This window comes from Hylobates moloch, unplaced genomic scaffold (assembly GCF_009828535.3).
Source record: "Hylobates moloch isolate HMO894 unplaced genomic scaffold, HMol_V3 SCAFFOLD_16, whole genome shotgun sequence".
NCBI classification, from domain to species: domain Eukaryota; kingdom Metazoa; phylum Chordata; class Mammalia; order Primates; family Hylobatidae; genus Hylobates; species Hylobates moloch.
The window spans coordinates 9,257,288-9,270,256 of NW_026652291.1; the positions used below are offsets into that span (position 1 = coordinate 9,257,288).

General features: G+C 34.6%; 1 protein-coding gene across 4 annotated transcripts in view; it reads left to right on the forward strand.

Annotated features, from left to right (window-relative positions):
• Nucleotides 1-12,969, forward strand: part of ATG2B (autophagy related 2B) — an 84,193-nt gene that overhangs the window by 26,891 nt on the left and 44,333 nt on the right. For 2 of the 4 annotated variants that reach the window (XR_009210229.1, XM_032179519.2), the window contains exons 7-15: nucleotides 2,657-2,753; nucleotides 3,279-3,464; nucleotides 4,490-4,644; nucleotides 4,735-4,840; nucleotides 5,506-5,767; nucleotides 7,807-7,957; nucleotides 8,699-8,791; nucleotides 8,929-9,117; nucleotides 11,526-11,799. Coding sequence is in view for 3 of the 4 variants with exons in the window: in XM_032179519.2 (XP_032035410.1) it covers nucleotides 2,657-2,753; nucleotides 3,279-3,464; nucleotides 4,490-4,644; nucleotides 4,735-4,840; nucleotides 5,506-5,767; nucleotides 7,807-7,957; nucleotides 8,699-8,791; nucleotides 8,929-9,117; nucleotides 11,526-11,799 (1,513 nt within the window). In the remaining variant the exon portion in view is untranslated. Of the gene's footprint in view, nucleotides 1-2,656; nucleotides 2,754-3,278; nucleotides 3,465-4,489; nucleotides 4,645-4,734; nucleotides 4,841-5,505; nucleotides 5,768-7,806; nucleotides 7,958-8,698; nucleotides 8,792-8,928; nucleotides 9,118-11,525; nucleotides 11,800-12,969 lie in introns of those variants that run through there. The other 2 variants (XM_058429451.1, XM_058429452.1) reach the window with 2 other exon arrangements.

Below are 12,969 nucleotides of genomic sequence, written 5' to 3' on the forward strand. Positions count from 1 at the left end.
ATGCAAAGATGAATGGGATACAACCTTTGCCTTGGTAGAAGATACAGTAAGGGGTATGGAAATTGCTATGGGGACATAGAAGAGGGAGCCACTAAGTACGTGTCAATATACATAAAATGATTTTTCAGAGGATTGAAGAATCTCCGGAAATCCCTCCTTGGATTGGAACCTCTGACTAGAGTTGGAGGAGGAGGAAAGTAGAAGGAAGACACTCCTATTACTGATTACTCAGGCCCCTTCTGTTTACTGCTCTGTCCTTCTTCAGATAGTGCAAAATCCTTTCACAATGTCAAAAGGCCCTTTACAAGTAACATGTTGGGATTGTTAGCAGAACGGATAGTCAAAGGATTATGTAAACTCTACAGGGAATCCTCTACTGTGGTAACATCCTTGGGAAACTAATACTAATAATATGCTTATGTCTCTGGGGAATGCATTTGCCATGTCTGTAAGGAGGAAGCATAGCAATAACTTTTATAGTTCTGTTTTGGTTAATTATATATAGTCCTCAACATTTGTATGCTTTTATATTTATGTAAACCCAAACTTTTGCACATGATGTGTTGATTTGTACAAATGTCTTTTATAATAAAACATTACGTATACATTTGTACAAATGTATAAATATATGTTACTTTTAGAGTTCTGTATATTAGGTGACAAATGAACATCTGGAAAAACTGCGTAGTGGCATTGTGTGCCAGCCAATATTTAATATTTAGAGGTACTATCCTTGCCTATAGAGTAATTTTTGTGTAATGACTTGAGTATTTGAGTATAATTTGTTTTTATTTAATGCAAATGATGCTAAATGGAAAAAGACAAGTTCTGGATTTTAGTATTGAGAAACATAGATCTCATAAAATATAGTGTAGATAAAGATGGCATTAATTAGGGGTGCTGAAAATGTCAGGTCTTTAATCTCTTTCTGATGTATGTTAGCCTTAACTCTTTCAACTGTGGATTCAAAATGTTATGAAAGATTTCATGTTTTGTTTTTTTTTTAAGTTCTCAGAATAGTATTCCCTTGAGTAGTGTGTAAGTCTGTGTTTCATGTATTCAGTTTTAGCCTATGTTTTTAGGAATGCATTTTATTGAAAATTGGAGACTGCCTGTATTGAATTTAGAGATGTTTTATTTCACTTACCATGTTACATTGAGTTGAAATTTGTTTTTTAGTTGTGTTCTTTTATATTTTCAAAAGAAAGTAGTAAGTACTTTGTTCTTTTTATGCCAAACTTAGAATGTACAAATAATGAAATATTTCTATGAAAATTTTAATTTCAATGAATTAGAAATGAAACTCTTTGATTGTCCATTCTAATGAAAGTCAGAGATTGTGCTTTCAGTACAACGATTGTGAAATTATAAAACAATTTTTAAATTTGGCATGTAGTTAGAAACACATTTTCTCTCTCCTCTCAGCCTTAGGTTGGCTCATGGCTTGGGATGTTGGTAGTCAGGAAGGTGCCCCATAAAATAAGCTGTCTGTGGGCAGAACAGGGGAGCCATGACATGGAAGGAGTGCGGGCTTTCCCTGCAGGTCAGCCTAGGTGAAAATCCAGCTCTGGATCTGCTACATGGGCCTTGTGCAATTCACTGAATCTTTGTGAACTCATTTCTTCACCTGTAAAACAGGAACAGTAATAAGAATTAGAGGAAATATATATAAAAGCACTTAGCATGGTACCCCAATGCGAAAAATAAAAGTGATAATAATGATTAATTTTACTGGATTTCTTAGGTCATCGAAATTTCTCAATCATTATGTAGTTTATTTGTTTTTTTTTTTTTTTTTAGAATCAGAAGGAATCCCTTTTTCTCCTGGGAAGTAGTCATTTTCTAGATATAAATGTTTTGTTAATTCTATTATTTCTCAGTTGCAAAATGACATAAAAATAATAGGAGTCAGTGTTAAGAGGAGGCGAATGAAAAGTAAGGCAAGGATATTCTGATTTTTAGAATGTAATATAGGGAATAAAGTAATTGCTTTTGTCAGAGTATTCAGGAATCATCAACAGAGTGGGATGGAGCTTTTATTTCTAGATGGAAAAGTGGGCAAAGAGTTGGAAAAGAGAAAGGAAGTCCACCTAAGCACCATCTTCTGTCCACATTTCTGTAGTGGCGTCCCCTCACATGCAGAGCGGGCTTTGTAGACCGCAGTAGGTACGTGGAGGGCACAGTGTTGGTGGAGAAGGTCCTTACATGCTCTGCTAGAGTATGATTGGTAGTGTACTTAAGAAAGCCAACTTTATTTGTTCTTGATGTGAATCAGACTTTAGGATTATGATTTCAGTCTTTTGAAAGTCGATGAATACTGTGCTATTGCTACCTTAATATTCATCCTTGGAGACTATGTCTTAAGTCCTCCTCAAATACTTCTAAGTACTCAGAAGACTTGAAGAGACAAAAAGTATAACATTGGACTTGTCAGCATGGAATTTCTCAGGAGGATTTTTCCTTGTAGAACAACAGTTTGGTGGCCTTTAAGTCTTTTCATTTAGATGGTGTGAATTAGTAGAGAGAGTCTCAGATGAAGGACTCCAAGACTAAAAACTCAGTATTCATCTCAGTTCATTAAAATATACTGACATTTATGGTGATAAGATTATAAAGAATACTCCTCATGAATAGTTTTTTTTTTTTTTCCCTTAAGTTGGATGTTGATGGACAGATAGACTCTATTCATCTACTCCTGTCACCAAGACAGGTGCACTTGCTTTTGGATATGTTGGCAGCTATTGCTGGACCAGGCAAGTATAATTCTGTTATTATATATACTTGTTACTTTTTTAAATTTTAAAAAACTTTAAAATATGTATGTACATGTAGGAAAGTCTATTATTTTTGAATATATGAATTGAAAGAAGCAAATAAGAATCTTAAACAGTAAAATTTGATTGGGTGTTTTGAATTGTGTTACCGTGGGACATATTCACATTCAGATTATGTGTGTCACATTCTTAACTTTTCTAAAATTGTTCTGACTTCTTTGGTTGGGGATAGTACTTCATACAACCGAGAAAGTATAATTCTTGAACACAGTAAGTGGTACACATTTGAAAATATTTTCAATGGCTTCTATCAGAGATAAGATTTTGGGATTCCTGGCTAGTTGCTTAAAGCTATTGCTTAGAGCTCTGACTCATTAAATAGCAGTGGTTTTGCACTGTGGTGTTAAGTTGCCATTGTTGTTCCATAAATGGGTTTTGGGAAAGAAATGCTTAATTAAACTCCAAATTTAATTACTGTTTTGGTTTCCTTTTGTATGCTTGTAGAAAATTCTAGCAAAATAGGGTTAGCTAATAAAGATAGGAAAAATCGACCCATGCAGCAGGAAGACGAGTATCGAATTCAGATGGAATTAAACCGGTATTATTTGAGAAAAGATTCCCTCTCTGTGGGTGTATCTTCAGAGCAAAGCTTTTATGAGACAGAAACAGCTCGTACACCTTCTAGCCGTGGTAAGCAACTCAAACAGTTGACACCAGAATCATATATTATAATCATAGATAAAATTACACTTAATTTTGGCTGCTGTGAACAGAAGTTTAGGAATGAAAGAACAAAAAATCCACATTGTAAGAAATCCACAACTTTTAATTTATAATTAATCTAATCACAATATTATAGTAATGCACCAGCACATAGGTGCTATAGTATATTTTTTTGATTTTGATTGTGTAGTTTTGTTTTGTAAATGATTTAGTCTAAGGAAAACCAATTTACAAAAATGTAAATTTATGTGAAAGTTAAATTAGGTAGCTATATATTTTGTCAAATTATTATGTGCTCATGTAATGATTTCCAGATTAAGAAACTACTAAACTACTAAAGTTTGATAAGGAAACTTTCCATTGATCTTTCCATCAGTTATATGTAAATAATCATCTCTACCCAGCTTACTTTACATTTATAGGTGTTTCACAATGTGTAAGTGCTAATAACATAAATAATATGGATCAATTTAAGTATGGAATGTTGGACAAAATAAGAAATCAAACCCTACTCATAAAATTTTGGCCATAATAAACTTCATTTGCATGAGAGTAAAACAATTCCAAAAGAAGGAACTGAAATGTAAATGGAATTCCAAATAATATTTTTGGCTCTGAATAAAAGAAATAACTGTATCCAGATGAAACTAGAGGTTGCAATATGTTTATAGTATTTTATAATCTGATTTTAATTCCTAAACTGGCATATCACATTAAAAATATACCAGGTAATACTACATTTATATATTTAAAACAAAAGAAAACATGTTCATCAGTAGGATAGCTTCAGTTTTTATTAATTTATATTGAGTTTTTACTATGCCATTAATATTTTGGATTCAAATAAATTACACCACTGGAGTAACATAAAATTTGAGGCATCACTGTATCTCATATAATCTGAAGGAAGAGGATTGTATTAACGTATATTAACTTAAAAGACTTGAATTGGTGGGATTATAATACAAGTGACATAGTTTAATTCTCTCTAGAAGAAGAAGTATTCTTCTCCATGGCTGATATGGACATGTCTCATAGTCTCTCTTCTCTTCCACCCCTTGGGGACCCCCCAAACATGGACCTTGAGTTATCATTAACTAGTACATATACAAATACCCCAGCAGGATCTCCATTAAGTGCTACTGTGGTAAAGTATTACTTAATTTTTCTTCTAGACTGAAAAGTTGCTTCTAAAATTCCACACTTCATTCATGTGCTTAAAAAAAATCTTTTATAGCTTCAGCCCACTTGGGGAGAGTTCCTTGATCATCATAAAGAACAGCCAGTAAGAGGGTCAACATTTCCATCCAACCTAGTTCACCCAACATCTTTACAGAAGACACGTAAGTAAAAATAAGACATTTGTTGTTATAGTTTCCGCTGGAATTTTTAAAATGCCATTCTACTGGTGCTTTTCTTTCTTCTTTTTTTTTTTCTGGTCTTGGCCATTTACAAAGTTCAGAAAGCAAAATGAACCATTGTTAAACAATTCACTGTGAAGTGTTTTAGAATAGTTGCTCATTTATTGTATTCTTTGTGTATTTAAATACTTAAATATTTTTAGTTAAAAGTACACTGCATGTGTCATATTATTATTGCAGTTTAGGACCCTCAGTCAATCATGTGATTTTTGTTTCACTGTTTACATTTTCCTTGAAAGAGAACCTCAGGTTTCTTTTCTGCAAAATTTAATTGATATAGACCCAAGGCTTAAAGGAAAATTTGGTGAGCAGTTTTTGGTTAATCTTGAGTTTTCCAGTATGTTTTTATTAATATAAAAGCTTGGTTTGTACATTTACTGTTGTCACATACTCTTGTACTTTAGTACAAAAGTCTTGGATATAAGATGCAGCAAGATAGCAGTTGATTTTACTTAAATTGTTTAATATCATTCAAACTGTTGTATGATCATCTGTTTTTTAAAGCTAATAAATGAGTAAATGTTTTATAATTTTAATAGTTTTATGTGTCAAATTTTATGTATATAATTTTAATACTTGTATTTCAGCTCTCCCATCTAGATCTGTTTCAGTGGATGAATCAAGGCCTGAACTTATTTTTAGACTAGCTGTGGGAACTTTTTCAATCTCTGTGCTTCACATTGATCCTTTATCTCCACCTGAAACGTCACAGAACCTTAATCCATTGACACCTATGGCAGTAGCTTTCTTTACTTGTATAGAAAAGATTGATCCAGCAAGATTTTCAACAGAAGATTTTAAGTCTTTCCGAGCAGTGTTTGCAGAAGCTTGCTCACATGATCACCTTAGGTAAACTCTCACATATGTATTAATGATCCTTTAAACTTCCACATATGCTAATGATCCTTGAAAAAGAACCACATGTGGACTTTCATATCTGCCTATCTGCATTTGTTTTTCTAATTCACATTTTATTTGTAAATGAATGGAATGAGTGAAGTTTTCTTGCAGTGCTGCAAAGATGTTTAGAATCTTTCATTCAGGTTATTTGGCATGCAGAATAACAGATCTAGATAATAGGAGTTTTCGAAGTGATCTCTTTTAGTCCCCTGCCCAGCTCTTGTCAGGTTTCTTAAACCACATTTTTGCCTTCATCCCTATTGACACCATTGCAATCGTGGAAACAGTTCTTATTGTCACTGGCATTAGCAGAGATGACAGTGGTGATGAAAAATAAAATAATACTATTGGAACTGATCCATATGCCACTGGCCATGGGGTGGGAAACATTACCAAGGCTGATCCTGAAACTTGGATGCTATGTTTCAACTTCTGCTTAAGAAAAATCAAAGCTATCCAAATAGCCAGTGTGATCCTTTCATGGGTTGAGTCTTAATAGATGAGGAGATAATTGAACTTGTAATATAGTTGTTTTTTTTGTTTTGTTTTGTTTTTTGTTTTGAGACAGAGTCTCACTCCATCGCCCAGGCTAGAGTGCAGTGGCGCAATCTTAGCTCACTGCAACCTCTGCCTCTCAGGTTCAAGCTATTCTGCAGCCTCAGCCTCCTGAGTAGCTGGGATTACAGGCATGTGCCACCAAGCCCAGCTAGTTTTTGTATCTTTAGTAGAGATGGGGTTTCACCATGTTGGCCAGGCTAGTCTCGAACTCCTGCCCTCAAGTGATCCACCTGCCTCGGCCTCCCAAAGTGCTGGGATTATAGGTGTGAGCCACTGCGCCCAGCCTTTGGTATTGTTAACATGCAAACTCTGTTTTACAATTTTAATGTGAAGGTGATTTATAAATTGTTGAATGACGTCTTATACAGTGGTTTAAACATATCATATATTAGTACTTTTAGAAAATACTTTAGGCTTTTATTTAATCTTTTTAACTTTTTTAGAGTATGGAAATTGATATGAAAAGTAGTTTTACACCTAATACAAGAAAAACTCTAGAGGTTAGGATTATAGTATTTGTAATCAAACTGTAAAAACATTTTGTTTTCTTTCACCCCCTCTTTTTTTTTCTTGTATTTTTAAGAGAGACGGGGTTTCACCGTATTGGCCAGGCTGGTCTCGAACTCCTGACCTCAGGTGATCTGCCCACCTTGTCCTCCTAAAGTGCTGGGATCGCAGGCATGAGCCACTATGCCTGCACTTTTTTTTTTCCCCCATTTTTGACAAAGTTTCAAATATCTGCCAGTAGGAAAATAGAACAAAGAAGCGACAGAAAATAGAGGTAGACCTCATTTGGTCCTCACCGACTAAAGTTTTTGAAATATTGCATAATGTTTTTAGATAATTTTAAGAGACTATTTCATACATTTTATAGATCTGAAAGATTTTACCTTTGCAATGTAAATTTTTTTTTTTTTTTGAGACGGAGTCTCGCTCTGTCGCCCAGGCTGGAGTGCAGTGGCACAATCTCGGCTCACTGCAAGCTCCGCCTCCCGGGTTCACGCCATTCTCCTGCCTCAGCCTCTCCAAGTAGCTGGGACTACAGGCGCCTGCCACCACGCCCGGCTAATTTTTTTGTATTTTTAGTAGAGACAGGGTTTCATCGTGGTCTCGATCTCCTGACCTCGTGATCCGCCTGCCTCGGCCTCCCAAAGTGCTAGGATTACAAGCGTGAGCCACCGCACCCGGCCTGCAATATAAATTTTTAAATGTGGAAGAGGAAGGGCAGTGTTGGGAAATAAATAGATCTTGGAAAATTTCCCATCAACAGAACTGATTTTTTATCTTAAGGACAGAGAAATTTGAAGCAATCTTTCTGGTTAATTTCCTTAGGAGTATTAATTATTGATAACAACTGGAACTTGTCAGACTAGGTGGATGATTGTTATATGTTAACACTAATAATCTTAAATGGTGCATTTTTTATATAGATTTATAGGTACTGGCATTAAAATATCCTATGAACAAAGACAAAGATCAGCTTCCCGGTATTTTAGTACTGATATGTCCATTGGGCAAATGGAATTTTTGGAGTGCCTATTTCCAACTGATTTTCATTCTGTTCCTCCTCACTATACAGAGGTAAGTGTTGAATACTTTTTCTTTAAGATTATTTTTTAAATCTACCTTGCTTTTTAATAATTGTATGAGGCAATGATTTTCTTTAAAAATGTATAGACAGTCATAGGAATATGGTCATTTTCTTTTTGCATTTGTGTTCTATAGAAACATTTTTAAGAATGTCACTCAACATCGTTATAAGGATCTGTTAGAATTTTAAATTAGAGTTGACTTGTTTAGGAGTGACAGGTGGGTTATGAGAGAAATGACTTCATATCTTTTTTTTTTTTTTTTGACTTCATTTCACTCATGTTCAAAGCACTCTTCATTTCAGAAGAATTTGATTATTGAACAAATAATTATTAAATGCCTGCTGTGTGCTAAGCACTGTTCAAGACAAGTTAAATGTCTTGTGTTCATTTACCATTATTCTGATATTTTTCCTAATGTAAAAGTGTGACCTAAAGAAACTTTAGAAAACTGTCAAAGTTACGTTCATTGCTGTTGCTTTGACCCTTTATACTGTTTTATTTCAAAAACATTTTCTTGGAAATGAATTTATTTGAATCCTCACCTACATTTTACAGCTGAGATATCACATGAGTTAACTAACTTGTCTAAGGTTCACATTGCTAGTAATTGACAAAAATGAAACTTAAAACCAGATTTCTGACTTCAGAAAGCCTTTCTCATTATTATATGGGCACCTCTGTAAATTCTTGTGATTAATACATTTAATTTATCTTCATCTTTACTTTTAAGCTTTTAACGTTCCATTCCAAAGAAGAAACTGGTTCCCATTCCCCTGTGTGTCTTCAGCTTCATTATAAGCACTCTGAGAATAGAGGGCCCCAGGTAAGAGATCTTTTTCTATAATTGCCGCCTGTAAATTTTCATCTGATATATATTTTGTCACAATTATAAGGTTTTAACCCAATTATATAGCAGTTTTTAGTGATTGTATTAATTTCTTTTCTTTTTATTTTTAAAAGGGTAATCAAGCAAGACTTAGTTCAGTTCCTCAGAAGGCAGAATTGCAAATTAAATTAAATCCAGTGTGTTGTGAGCTGGATATCAGTATTGTGGACAGGTTAAATTCCTTGCTTCAACCACAGAAACTTGCCACAGTAGAGATGATGGCATCCCACATGTATACTTCATATAATAAACATATTAGTCTGGTAAGTATTCAAAAGCTGCAAATACTAATCATAATTATGGTTAGCTAATAGGGTTATTGAGATAATTTCTGAACTTAAGTATTTTTAATAGATTAAACAGTATATATTACTAAAACAGCATTATTTGTAATAATAAAAAAGGAGACATCTTTTATGTCTTGATAGTAGACTAGCTAAATAAGTTTTGAGACACACTGAATGAAATGTTATGTGGTCATTTAAAATGATGGTTATGGCCGGGCGTGGCGGCTCACACCTGTAATCCCGACACTTTAGGAGGCTGAGGTGGGAGGATTACTTGAGCCCAGCCTAGCCAACATGGTGAAACTCTGTCTGTACTAAAAATACAAAAATTAGCTGGGCATGGTGGCACACATCTGTAATCTCAGCTACTCAGGAGGCTGAGGCATGGGAATAGCTTGAACCTAGGAGGCGGAGGTTGCAGTGAGATCGCATCACTGCACTTCAGCCTGGGTGCCAGAGTGAGACTCTGTCTCAAAAAAAGAAAAAGTAAAAGAAAATGGTGGTTATGAAGATGGTATAACAACATGAAGAAGGCTTATCAAGGATTAAATGAAAAAGTAGAATATATTGCTTTGCATAAACTTGTCACACCTGTGTAAATAAAATCGATGTATAGAAAAAGAATGGCTAGAAATATGCCAGTCAGTAGCATTGTTTATATTACAGTGGAATTAGGTTTCCTTTACTTTTCATGTCTATCTGAATTTTTATAAGCTGTGATTATAATGTCTTTATAAAATTTTATCTATTTATACATTTGATAAATTGAACTACCTAAAACATGAAGCCCGAACAATATGGGATATACTTTTGAAAATAATCTATTGAACATCACATTGTATCACTTTTACTTGGATCTGGTGCCTAGGGTCTTTTCTAAGCAAATTAAATCAGTCAGGTTTGCAAGAAGTCTGTTAGGAATTTTGGGGCCAGAGGACCAGGATCAGATGGAGACAACCTTAGTTAAAAAGAAAAAGAAAAAGATATTTTATTTTTCTACTTCTTTGCTTTTCTCTTAGTATTGAGTATTCACATCAAATTAGCATTATTTATTATTATTATTATTATTATTATTTTATTGAGACGGACATCCGTTGCCCAGACTGCAGTGCTGTGGTACGGTATCAGCTCACTTCAATCTTGACCCCCTTGGCTTAAGTGATCCTTCTACCTCAGGCCCCCAGATAGTTGGGGCTACATGCATGTGCCACCACACCGGTTAAGTTTTTATATTTTGTCTCCCTGTGTTTCCCAGGCCGGGCATTCTTTATTTGTTATTGTTATCAATTGCTAGTTATTTTAGTTTTGTGGGGTAGTCTGTATATTAGCTGTTAACTATATATGCAATCGGATGATGGTTTAATCTGTTGAGTTATTTTTGCCTGAGAGTGGTGGTTAATATTAGCAAATCAAATGGGGAGAGTTAGAATAGATTTGTTGAAAATGCAAGTCTGGATGGGTGTGGTGGCTTGCACCCATAGTCCCAGCAACTCAGGAGGCTGAAGCAGGAGGATTGCTTGAGCCCAGGAGTTTGAGACCAGCCTGGGTGATAACAGCAAGACCTGTTTCAAAAAAACAAACACAAAATTTGTAAGTCTAGCATATGAAGGGAGTTTTCTAATCATGGAGGTTAGAAATTGATTGAAGAAACTGAGGAGTGTTACAACGCAGAGTGGAATAAAGCTTTTTTAGTTTCAATATATTTTAGAGAAAAAATAGAAATAGATTTCTATTTGAATGGGATGTTCTTTGACCCTTTTATCGTAAGATGGCTTTGGGTAAATGGTGCATATATCTTGGTCTCATGGAACCATTTGATGAGATCATACCCTTGGATTGGATAGGAGCTCAGGGTGCGTCATTTAGTGAATATTTGTTTAGAACCTGTGGTGTGCCAGCCTCTGGGTTTTATCTTAGAAGTACAAAGTTGAGTCAGCGATTGTATTTGGCATAATTCATCTGATTTCACATGGAGTCTTTAAAGTCATATATTGGTAGAAAAGTCTTTCAGACTGAATGTTGGACACTATAGTGATTTTTAACCGTATTGAATTTGTTCATAGGCTAATTTACACTGTATTCTTTATAAATTTATAGTAAGATAAATATTAATCTATAGTGCCTTTGTCTTCACTTTGGCTCAGTTTTTAAGTTTTTATTTCAGAGTTTAACTTTTGCCAGTAGTTTTCACTTTTGCTAATAGTTGTTGCATTATAAAATTTTTTTACGCTAAATTAATATGGTAGTGGTTAATTTGAATTGACTTTTAATGCATTATACCAAATGGGGAGATAGTGATTATACATATTGTAATGTTGAATACTGTGTAATTTATGTCCATTTACTTTAATATTTTGGCATATTTTTGATGTTTTGTGTTTTAGCACAAGGCTTTCACTGAAGTGTTTCTAGATGATTCACATAGTCCTGCAAATTGTCGGATATCAGTACAAGTTGCCACACCAGCATTAAACCTTTCTGTTCGCTTCCCAATACCTGATCTTCGATCCGATCAAGAAAGAGGACCATGGTTTAAGAAGTCACTTCAGAAGGAGATCCTTTATTTAGCCTTCATAGATCTAGAATTTAAGACTGAATTTATAGGAGGATCAACCCCAGAACAAATAAAATTGGAACTTACCTTTAGAGAACTAATTGGTAAGATTGAATGTGCCTGTAAAAGAACCATACTAGATAACAAACAACTGCTACTGAAACTTACATCACAAAAGTATCTGACAGCCCTGAAATATAGTAAAATTAAAGAACATTATGTTAAAATCAACAGCAACAATGTCTTTCTAGTATTGTATGCAAATATGTGATATAGGCAATTTTTTAAAAACTAAGGATGACGATTCATTCACTTTGTTAAAATTCCTGTTTACTGCAGGAGAGTGTAGTACTTTAGCCTACATTTTTATTATCACCTCTCGTTTATTTATTGTAGGTCTGATAATAGAACTTGTTAAGTGCCACTGTATGTTAGATATTATGCTAAGCACTTGATACACATTGTCTTGTTTTTTTAGTCATCATAATCACCATATGTTTATTTTTCCAATTATTTTTATAATTTAATAGATGAGACAATCTGTGGACCTAGAAGGAAGTATCTACCAAGATCATGTTGTAGTCAATGGGGGAATCAAGATTTGAACCCAAGTCTGACAGTGGAGCTTGAGCTTTCAACCATTATACTAACTAATCGCTAGTGACTTTTGTTTGTAAAACTTGTTTTGATTTTTTCTGCATTACTTTGTTTTTGTCAGTTAATGAAGGGAATTTATAAAAATTTTTAAGTGAACCAAGTCTATGAAGACCTGGAAAACCTTTTATCCTGTGGTTCCTAGACCACCTGCCTCTGCCATGACACCCTCTCTCCGCAACCACACTCCCACCCCCTCATGAGAATAGTTTGTAAAAGTTCCCCTTCTCTTCTCTCTCGGTTTTACATATCTTAAGAGGTATTTAAAATTGACTTTTGTCAATTATGACTTCATGAAAGGGCCTTCAGGTGTTGTGAGATCATCCCTTATCTCCAGTGGTGAGAAACTCATTATTCTGGAGGAAAGCCATTTTTCATTTGTAAAATGGATTGAAAAAACACATATAGACTGGATTAAGAAAATGTGGCACGTATACACCATGGAATACTATGCAGCCATAAAAAATGAGTTCATGTCCTTTGTAGGGACATGGATGAAATTGGAAAACATCATTCTCAGTACAACACCCATGTTCTCACCATAGGTGGGAATTGAAAGAGAATCATGGACACAGGAAGGGAAATCACACCGGAGATTTGTGGGTTGGGGAGGGGAGGAC